This window comes from Salarias fasciatus, chromosome 5, assembly GCF_902148845.1.
Source record: "Salarias fasciatus chromosome 5, fSalaFa1.1, whole genome shotgun sequence".
NCBI lineage: Eukaryota > Metazoa > Chordata > Actinopteri > Blenniiformes > Blenniidae > Salarias > Salarias fasciatus.
The window spans coordinates 30,907,585-30,918,487 of record NC_043749.1 but is presented as its reverse complement, the minus strand read 5'-3'; the positions used below and the strand labels follow the sequence as shown (position 1 = coordinate 30,918,487).

Sequence of the window (10,903 nt, the reverse complement as noted above, 5' to 3'; positions counted from 1 at the left end):
CATCTAGTCATGCATCTGCAGAACATCTGTTAACAGCCATGGTGCTTATTAGCAGTGTTTCCGCTGACACAGAGACAGAACTCGAACGTTTTTACGAAGTTGTGTTTTCAGTGGCTCTGAGAACTGTCGCCGAGGAAATAGATCCCAAAACGCAACAAAAGGTTTATGTTTTCTCATGACCGTTAACAGGGCTAAACACTCAGATCAGGTATCAGTGTTTTCTCTACTTGCCTGCCAAAACCAGCAAACAGTTATAAGCAGTATCAATGAAGTAAATGAGAGAAAAAAAAGTCACTTTTTCCCTGAGTCATGAAGAAAAATCTCTTTCATTTGTTCAATATTCAGAATTCAGTTCTCATCTCTCTATCCAACTCATGGTTGTTTTTCTTGTTTGTCTTTGTTTGAATAAAGTGACTTTCAGGGGAAAGTGTGTTGATCAGAAAGTGTGAATTTCAGCCGGTGAATCAGATTCAGGCTGGATCTGTCGCCTTCAAATCGAGGTTCAAACAGTCTGATGTTCTGTGTGTGTGTGTGTGTGTGTGTGTGTGTTATGTAGCGGACCTCCCAGCTCTGGACACTCACCCAGACGCCAGCGGTTCTGTTGTCCGGTTCTGTCCAGTCTCTGATCAATAATGAAAATCAAATCCAGGCGATGTTTCACAGACAACCACACACACACATCCACACACATGCGTACATGCTTGATAAGCCCTCACCTTTGACCCTTTGAGGCCTCTCCACTTGTCTTTGCATAACTACTCTGAATCCACCTTCCTTAAATTCTCTTTTCCAGGGAACACAGTGTGACGTCTCTTTATGCTGACTTTTTAGAATAAAATGGTAGAAACACTGAAACTGACATAGTTGGCATGCCATACCAGTAGCAGAAGTTCAGAACCAAAATGCACTTAAAGTTCAGCATGTTCACTTGGAAATGTTGTCATATAAACGGGGCCTTTGCAGAGTTCAGGAGGTAAAATGGGTGTACTTCCTAAAAAAAATGGTAATTTTAGGCTCCAGTTAAACTTTTATTCATCAGGAAGCAGGAGAACTTTTGGTTCAACATGTACAGAGTCTTATGTAGCCGTACTGTCCAATCTGTCTTCATGATGTTCAGGGAGTTTTTAATGGACTGTCAGAGTGAAATGATTTCCTGTCAGTAATCTAATCACTCATTTAAATACGGGAACACTGACCTCGTGACTGAACTTAAATGCTCAGTTTACAAAAGGTGAACTTTTCCATGCAAAAGATGGGAAAATTCATTCAACCTCATCTATAAAACCTGAACCTTCCAGATATCCATTTGAATCATTCTATAATAATGTTTGTTTGAGCCTTATGGGAGCATCGCAGCGCGCTGACAGCATTTACATAAGAGCGTTTTATCAGTCCAGCTGATAACCTGTCCAGAGTCTGCACCAGTCAGCATGTTTCTAACCTGCGTCAATTCATTCATGCTCGCCGTAATAAACTACCACCTCAGCAGGAGGCGAGAGGTTTTGACGCCTCCTCCGTTAACGCCGGTCTGTTACGCTGAGCTGAGAGCTTTCATATCAGCAAACCTGACTCGAAGGGAACGATTCAGAAAATAAGTAACCTGGAATCACCCAATTCAGGCCAGATATCGATTGTCGACGGATCATAAAAGTTTAACGGGAAACAGATTTATACTGTGACAGACTGATTCTCCAACCTCCACCGTCATCAGGACTCAGACCGGGTCCCCGACTCCACTGAAAGCACAGAGAGAACATGCAAATTAGACACAGAAAGGAGGAAAACCAGAAACAGAAGCACCACTGGATTCCATCCAGCTGGGTTAATATCAAATGAAAAGGTCATAAACTAATCAAATGCAATCAAAGTAGCATAAATGAATTAAAATGTAGAATTATCTTGAACATGTGGCTCGGCACCATGAGGCAGTACATGACTCAGAAACTCTCTTCACATGATGAGAAAGATGTGGCGCTCCTCCACGTCCAGCTCTCACAACTTTCACAGCTCTCCTCCACCGGTCAGAACGTTGGCGATTGATCGAGACATATTTAACAAAGCCGTTCATATTTCACAATAAGAGCCTCCATCAAATTCTGTGCATCTTTTACTTCCAAACCGTCTCAAACCAAGATCTGTTTGAAAAGTTTTGAAAGTGTTGAATCCGTGACTACTGAGTAAGTGAATAAAGTTTATTCATAGAGCGCTTTTCACATATAAAATCACAAACTGCTGTAAACAAAGTAAAAGACACAAAGATACATACAGCCTGAAAGGATCCGTCTCCTCGCTTTTAAACTGTGACTTTGGGACCTTTATTAGTTTCTGGTCTGAAGATTGAAAGGTTCTCTGTGAGGAATAGGGGCATAATGTACTGGGGGGCCTCACCGTGGGGGGGCTTCACCATGCAGTGCTCGGAGTCAGGACTGAGATTTAAAGTCAATCCAAGACTTGACAGGAAGCCAGTGAAGACTAGACAGAACAAGGGTAATGTGGGGTGTTCTGGACTGACCTGCCAGGAGGCGAGCTTTGAAAGGTTTAGAATTTGTTTAGGACAGTTGTCTTAAAACCAGTAAAAAGAGAATTATAGTAATCAATATGTGATGAAATAAAAGCAGGAATGGTCAGTTCAAGGTCAGACTGGCAACACTCCTCTGACCTTTGAGAGATTTCTCAGCTGATATAAACAGTTTTTGGTCAGGTGACCCCGAGATTTCTGAGCCTGGGTTAAACAGATGAACCCTAAGCACCAAGACTGGTTGTAATCAGCAGGATCTTATCAGGGGTAGGGATCAAGGTTTCAGGTTTGTTGCAGGTAGTTTGAGGAGAGCCAGTCTTGTTCGGTCTGTATGACACACATTCCAAAAGCAGAGCTCCAAAGTGAAACTCTGAATCATCAGAAGAACGATACAGCTGTAAGTCATCAGCATAAAAATGATAAGCCACATTTTTAAGACCATGAATCAGCTGACCAAGAGGCATCAGGTATAATAAGAGGAGAAGAGGGCCAAATACAGAACCTTGAGAAACTCCACAAAGCATTTTTGACACATTTGACATAACATTGTTGATCACCACATCAAAACTTCAACCAGCACAGAGTGATACAGTATCAATGCAGAGAAGTCCAGTTGGACCAGGACTGTGTGGAGACCGGAGTCTGCAGCCATCATAATGTCGATGGAAACTCTCAGATCACTTTCAGTGGAGTGAATTCAGGACCAGGAATGTGAAGATGATGCAGCAGATAAACTCTTTAGTGGAGGTTTGATATTAGACCTGATTTCATGCACTTTCTACACAAAGAAGTGACTGTTGAATCACCCACAATGTTAAATGAAATACAGCAGTGATCCCGTATATAAAGTCTTCCAAACTCAATATTTAGACCATGAGGTAAGACAAAGTCCAGCCTGTGGCCTTTAATGGGTCGGGTCAGAAACGTGCTGAAAAAATCAAGAGTCCATTAGAGTTATCAGCTCAGCTGCCACAGTGCAGGATGGGTCGTCAAAGAGGGGATTCAAGTCCCCGAGGATTAACGTGTTCTTCAGTTTAATGACGAGAAACAAAAACTCAGTCAACTCATCAAGAAACCACCAGGTAGGTTTCATTAGTTTCTTCGTTGTGCATGGATGGTGTGCATGTAACTGAGTTGAAAATGTATTTTCACCCATTCTTATTTCCAATTTTATGTTTGTTCTTGTTTGCAATTCTTTTTTTTTTTTTTTTTAATCTCAACAGGTTATTTTGATTTGCGATTGTTTCATTGAGTTTTTCCTGAGGTACCTGCCTTTCTGCACTATGCCTTGCTTGTACCTCCCGGACGGTTAGATAAGAAACGTGCAACGAAAAGGTGTTTTTTTTGAGACATGCAGGAAAAAGCAAGCCTGTGAGGTAATTATTTCCTCAGATAAGGCTGTTTAAAGGAGACCATGCAGACGCTTCGTGGCCGATGCAATAAAAGAGGTAAATCATTATCTCCAAGTATATTTTCAGGAACATGATCAAACAAGTTTGTTTTTGCCAAGAGAAAGTTCTAAAAAAAAAAAAAAGTCTTTGTACTATGGAAGTAACATTAACAGGTACAGCTTATACAGCACGCCATAAAGGAGGTCAAACCTGCACATCTCAGCAGATTGCAGGAGAACGGATGACTGTGGACTTCACCTCCACAGGTCCATGCAGACAGGCGGTGGCAGGTTTTTAGTTCAGGTGTATAAAGAGAAACAGGTTGAAAGGTTAATGCACCTCCAACACACTTTTATAGTGTTCCACTTGGCTTGAAAGTTTGCCACATTTCAAGCCAACACATAATTCAGGTTACATGCAGAGAGGCAGAAATACACCAATATTTCATATGACCCCTCAGAAAAAGAAAAAAAAAAAAACGGTTTATCGTCCCTCCATCATCAAGAAAGAATTGATTGATATGCACCAAATGCTCCTGCTCAGACATTTCAGTGTATTTCTATCAAATCCATGGAGGAATTCACTCTGCACAGCACTGTGAGCAGCGGCTTGGTTACTCTCCTCATCGACCTTGATCCATGAGGCCGAACGAGCCATTTTCATTATAAACACCGTCGTTTGGTCATAAATCTCATTCTTCTCGTTCATGAAGGTTCAGGCAGTTCACAATGAAATAGGTGATGTTTGTGGCTGTGAAGCGACTTATGTCTGTTGTGTTGCTTTCTGTCCCTCTCATCTCCAAATCTGACCTGGAACAGCAGAAAGCCTCCTCTGGGTCTGCTTCTTCAGGTTTCTTCCTGTTGAAAAGCAGTCTTTTCTTTCCACCTGTTTGCTCGTGTGGATTTTTTTTTTTTGTAAGTAATTGCATTGATTTTATTGCGCTTTTCTGGACACTAAAAGTCACTTTATAATTGTATTAGTGATTCACTCCATACCTGGTGGAGGTGAGTTGTGTAAGAAGCCACAGCTAACCTGGGATAAACTGCAAGGCTGATAATCTGCACCATCAGACGCCCTGACCACCACCACCCACTCGCTCTCATACTGCACCCACCCAGGCTTCCTGGAGTTCCTTGAGGTCTCCCCTCCAGGTACTGACCAGGGCCTACCCCCTTTAACTTCTGAGAGCTGACAGGATGGGCCATCAGCAAGGCAGAACGGCTCATAAAGTCAAGCTGAATTATATAAGACACATATATATATATATATATATATATATAAAATATATCATAGAAAAAAGTACATTTCTTCTTTGAGTGGACTATTTTATGTCTTCTTTTAAGATTATGTATCCCTGTAATGCACCAGGTCACCTCATCAATGCACTCATCCATTCATCCTCTGAATCTAACTTAAGGAGAGCAGATGCTAATTGTAGCTGACTATTTTGCTAAAATGCAAAAGGATGCATTTTCATGTAAAATGTTAGTGTCTAAACTTGTCTCAGGGTTCCTTTGAGATTTTACGTCCATTGCTCATTTCAGCACATCTTCATTGAAGAGTTTATGCTGCACCTGGTGAGTCCAGTCGCTCTCATGGACGCTCGTGATGACAGATGAAACAAAACCAACAGTGAGTTTAAATACTTTTTATTGTTCTCTCCCTTTCTGGAAGCTCTGGATTACACAAAACAGAACAAGACTTATCAGCACAGTATAAAAATAAATTAAAACATTCAAACCAACACAGGAAGTGAAAACATAATTCCCCGCCTCTTGTTAGAAAGAGTCAAACAAACGACTGGCGTTGAGCGAGCATGCACTGAAAGCATGATGTGCGTTTAGAATAACTTATTCTTAAATAGACAGACACACATTGGAATGACATTAAAATGACACATTCATTGGTGAAATTCCAAAAATAGTTGTATATTTAACTAAAGAACTCAAACAGGTTTAGAGAATTATGAGGGAAATCATTCCTTTCCTGTAGAAGATAAACACTAAGAGAAGTTCCTCAGTCAATAATGAAGGAATATTTTAGATTCTATTATAGAATTTCATGGTGCAATTTCAGAGTTGTCCTCTAGAATTTCTCATTTGTTTTTTAATTCTCGAACTGCTTTTGTTCTCAAACTGGAGAGTAATCGTGGTCACTGTTGAGAGTCCTTCACATCTGCTTGACCCTCTGCTGCAGGAGATCCAGCTGCCGGGAGACCTCGTTGGGCAGGTCGTCGTTCACCTGCGTGGTGAAGTAGTTCCTCACCTCCGCCACCTCCCTCTGCCAGAACTCCTGGTCCAGGGCGAAGAGCTCGTCCAGGTCCACCTGCTCCCGCAGGCCCTGCAGGTTGAGGGAGTCGCGGCACGGCAGGTAGCCCACGGCGGACGGCATGGCCCCGGCCTCGCCGTTCACCCGCCGGAACATCCAGTCCAGAACCCGGATGTTGTCGCCGAAGCCGGGCCACAGGAAGCCGGCGGTCGGGCTCTTGCGGAACCAGTTGACGTGGAAGATCTTGGGCAGTTTGGCACCGGGGCGATCGGCCATGCTCAGCCAGTGAGACAGATACTGACCGAAGTTGTAGCCGAAGAATGGACGCATGGCGAAGGGGTCGTGCATGATCTCCTTGCCTGGAAAGAAGAAGCAACAGAAAGAGAATCGGTCAATAAACCTGAATATAAATTATTTTTTTATCGACTGTCACTTAATTTCTGGTTTTGAATCTGAAGAACAGGGCAGGGACTTCAGAGTCAGCTTTCCATTGGCCCTAATCAATGAGATAAACAAGCAGAGACGTCAGATACTGACCTCTGTGTTCGGCCGCGGCCGTGGCCTCCGACCTCATGGCTGCTCCGACAAACACCCCATGCTGCCAGCTGAAGGCTTCGTACACCAAGGGAACGCCTGCAAGGAGCAGAGTGGTTTTATTGCTGCAATCACTCTGATTACAGATAAGTGCGTCCGTCTTGCTCACTGTGCCGTGTCTCACCTTCAGGCCTGCGTCCTCCGAAAATGATGGCCTCGATGGGGACGCCCTCCGGAGATTCCCACAGCGGGTCGATGATCGGGCACTGTCCGGCCGGAGTGCAGAAACGGGAGTTGGGATGAGCACAGGCTTCACCTAAGAGAAAAAACACATAATTTCACTTGAAACACTGTCCTGTAAACAGAGTCAAACTTTCCTCTTTTTTTTCGTAGCCGCAGTTTCTCCCCTTATCTAAAGTAAAAATGTCTCACCGTCCTCTGGGCTCCACTGCTTGTTCTTCCAGGATGTGATTGTGACTCCCTCAGGCAGCGACTGGTCCATTCCCTCCCAATACACGCCGCCGTCGCTGGTCTCCGCCACGTTGGTGAAGATGGTGTTCTTGATGATGGTCGCCATGGCGTTGGGGTTGGTTTTGGCTGAGGTGCCGGGTGCAACACCGAAAAATCCATTCTCTGGGTTGATGGCACGCAGGTTACCTATCAAATGGAGAAAACAGGAGAAATTTTGAATTTTGATCAATCAAACAGCTCATGGATTATTGGTAGTGTTGGACTTCTTGATGATTTGTATGAAGGTCTTTTCTTTCTCACCTTGGTTATCGAACTTCATCCAGGCGATGTCGTCTCCGACACACTCCACCTTCCAGCCAGGCAGTGTGGGGCAGAGCATGGCCAGGTTCGTCTTTCCACAGGCGCTGGGGAAGGCTGCCGCCATGTACTTCTTCTCCCCGGCGGGGTTGGTGACTCCAAGGATCTGAACACAACAAACATGTGATTTGGTGAGAATGAAACATGAAATGAACGTGCGTGTTGAGTCTAATACTGCCATCAATGAATGTGAACATATAAATCTAACAGACATCCTTCCAGCCATCCCATTTGAAGCCACGTTTGATCATTCCTGGATTGCGTGAAGTTGCCTGCATGATGTTTGTTCCGTCTGCTCACCAGCATGTGCTCAGCCAGCCAGCCCTCTTCTTTAGCGATGCGGGACGCGATGCGCAGAGCGAAGCACTTCTTCCCCAGCAGAGAGTTTCCTCCGTAACCACTGCCAAACGAGATGATTTGTCTGCGATCCGGGATGTGGGCGATCAAGGTCTGTTCGGGGTTGCAGGGCCAGTTATTCACCAGTGGCTCTGAAAGAGGAATCGGTGCTTTGGTTAGTTTGAATCATGAACACAAATTGACCATTTAGTTTTTAAACTGTTGGAGGACAAACCCAACCACACAGAGCTTGATCCACTTTGCAACAACCATAAATTTTGATCATGAATTCCCTTCTTGATTTAGCTTGAGAAGACATTCCTCTAACCCTCAGCTTTCATTTTCTGCAGCTTTTTTTTTTATCCCATTTGAGGTATTCTAGCGACCCTAACAGAACCCTGCCCCACACATTTTGAACCCAACTCCTCTGAAGAGAACTTAAAATGACCAAATGAAAACTATTGTAGCAGCTTGTAGCTAAATGTCATAGCACAGGTAGCCACTGTTGTTAAATACCATGCTTTAGGTATTAGCAATTGATAAACATCAGATATTAGACTGAAGGGTCATCCTGTTTCTGCAGGAGCTCACTGAGTGTGTAAAACCGTGTGGATGTTTGACTCACTTTTGAGTGGCAGGGGACAGCCGACAGAGTGCAGGCAGCGGACGAAATCGCCGCTTTCCAGAGCGGGCAGCACAGCCTTCCCCATGCGAGTCATCACCCTCATACTGGCCACCACGTAGGGAGAGTCGGTCAGCTCCACCCCGATCTTGGAGAGCGGAGAGCCCACCGGACCCATGCTGAAGGGAATCACATACATGGTACGACCTGAGGACGAAGAGAGATGCTTACTCTCACCCAATCCATATCCATTCGTGTCACGCCTTCCAGGCAATCAAACGTAACTGAAAGGACTTTGCAAGCAGAAATTCCATCTGATACCTTTCATGCAGCCGGGGAAGCGTTGATTCATGGCTTTGTCAAACTCTTCGGGGGACATCCAGCGTCCCAGCTGGCTGATTCCCCCTCCCAGAGGCGTGGGCACCGTGTCCTTCTGGTTCTGGGTGACGATGACCGTCTTGCTCTCCACCCGAGCCACGTCCATCGGATCGGTCCTGGCCAGCCAGCTGGAGGAGGAGGAAGAGGTGAAGAACAGCGTTAGATAGGATAACAGTCACTGTCTTCAGGTTATTTGCCCGGTTACATTTCAATACATGAACAGAGAGAGATGGGAGATTGAACCTGGAATTGAAAACTGAGCCACAGGCTCCCATTGAAAGCGAACACAATGCTATAATATTTGTTTTGCACCCGGAGCATTGCATGAGCCTTGCTGATGTACGGCTGCTCGTGTGCAGGATTACTTAACTACCTCCACTTAAAGGTTCACTAGACTCCGTTGTGTTGTCTATTCAAACAGTGGATGACGACTGACTGCCGTGCGTTGTCATCAACTGAAACAACACTGGGAACTCTGCCAGGTCCTTCCGGCAACCACTGACTTCAAAAACAACCTGAGCTGAGAGCTCAGACCCGGGACCTTTGCCACACTTTAGCAACTATGAAAATACTTTCACCTTCTGTCAAAATTCCAATCCACCAATCACCTGGGAATTCCAAAAAACAAGTGGACGTACCAGTTCTCATATTTGCTGAGCTTCTTGATCAGGCCCTGCTCCTCCAGCTGGGTCAGGATGGCTCGGTTCTCCTCATCAGAACCGTCGCAGATGTGGAGCGAGTCGGGCTGGCACAGGGTCACGTTGGCTTCCACGAACTCCCTGACGGCCGGACTGAGGGCGCTGACGTCGCCCTGCAGGACCCTGACGCCGTTCTGGTTCTGGGACTGGATCTGAGGAGGCATGATGGGGCGGTCTGGAGCGAGGGAGAGAGAGCGAGAGCGAACAGGTGGAGAGAGAGGAAGTCTGAAGAAGAAAACATTAGAGAAGGTGAGATGGGAGTCGAGAGGAGGGTTACATAACAAGGGTGAGGACACAAGTTATCAAGAGGGGAAGAAAGAAGATGAGCCGTGAAAAGTTGAAAAAGTGTAAAAACAGGAAAGAAGAGAGAGAAAAGTTTTGATATTTGAAGAAAGAGAAACAAAAAGGATACAAAGAAAACCATTAATCACATTTAAAATCTAATCACATTTTAAAAGCACCTTCCTCAGTGAACTGAAATTTGGCTGAAACTAAGTTGCAGCAGCATCAGCTGACACCACCTGTGCATTATGCAGCAGCATCCCTGTGCACAAAAACCAAGACGGAGTGTGGAGTTACCTGCAGGAGCTTGTTGGGTGCAGGGAGCCGCTAGCTTGGCCTCATCGGCTGACGGTGTCTCTGCTGCTGGGTTCCAGGAGAGCTGAGGACTGTTCCTCCGTCTTGGTGTCCGCTATGGAGACGACTCGCTTCTTTATACCCGAGAGGTGAGGGTGGGAGGAGCAGGCAGGGTGTGTGAGGAGGTGTGTGTGTGTGTGGGGGGGGAGGGGGGGTCTGCCCTTATTTGCATTAACCTGTTGTTCCCTGCAGATCTGAAAAACACAGATCAATCATTTATCAGCAGGTAATCTTGTTCTCATGTAACCAGTTCCTGCCGCCAGCGGCTGAACGCTGACAGCTGACTCAGATCTCATAAGGAGACAGACTGATTTATTCACCGTGACCGCCACCGTCCATCTGACACCGTCCATCTGCTAAACACCGTCCAAACTCTGGACTTCATTTACTGCAACAGTAGAATTTTAATTGATTTGTACCTTTGCTAAGATAACTGACGTTCTTTATGTGACTGCAGGAAAACACCTCTGGAACATTTCCTCTCATCCTCTCCCGGTGAAGTAATCTGCTGTCCCCTTGTCGTTGACCTTTGACCCACATTGCAGAATGATGTAAGCTCAGGGTTCAACATCATCAGGCGTGTGTGTGTGACGTGGGGAGCGACTTGTCCGGACCCCTTTTCATTGGCTGACTGCCGGGGGCTCGTACTGGTGGGATCAGAGGTCAGCCGGCTCGATGTGTGCATGCATGCGTG

The 10,903-nt window shown here is 45.4% G+C and overlaps 1 protein-coding gene across 1 annotated transcript; it reads right to left on the bottom strand.

Moving 5' to 3' along the window:
* Positions 1–5,542: 5,542 nt before the first annotated feature.
* pck1 (phosphoenolpyruvate carboxykinase 1 (soluble)) lies at positions 5,543–10,252 on the bottom strand. The gene is made up of 10 exons (XM_030091781.1): positions 10,153–10,252; positions 9,514–9,798; positions 8,819–9,003; positions 8,501–8,704; positions 7,840–8,027; positions 7,483–7,645; positions 7,144–7,368; positions 6,896–7,027; positions 6,715–6,810; positions 5,543–6,536 (listed from the first exon to the last, which is right to left on the bottom strand). The coding sequence occupies exons 2-10, from the start codon at positions 9,735–9,737 to the stop codon at positions 6,079–6,081; spliced, it is 1,875 nt and encodes a 624-aa protein (XP_029947641.1). The 5' UTR covers positions 9,738–9,798; positions 10,153–10,252; the 3' UTR covers positions 5,543–6,078.
* Positions 10,253–10,903: the final 651 nt, after the last annotated feature.

Excerpts from the sequence above, each read along its gene's own strand:
- pck1 (XM_030091781.1), bottom strand. The coding sequence starts at position 9,737 with ATGCCTCCTCAGATCCAGTCCCAGAACCAGAACGGCGTCAGGGTCCTG. Across the intron at positions 9,004-9,513 it reads CTCAGCAAATATGAGAACTG|CTGGCTGGCCAGGACCGATC; the intron begins GTACGTCCACTT and ends CTCCTCCTCCAG. Across the intron at positions 6,537-6,714 it reads GGCCGCGGCCGAACACAGAG|GCAAGGAGATCATGCACGAC; the intron begins GTCAGTATCTGA and ends TCTTCTTTCCAG.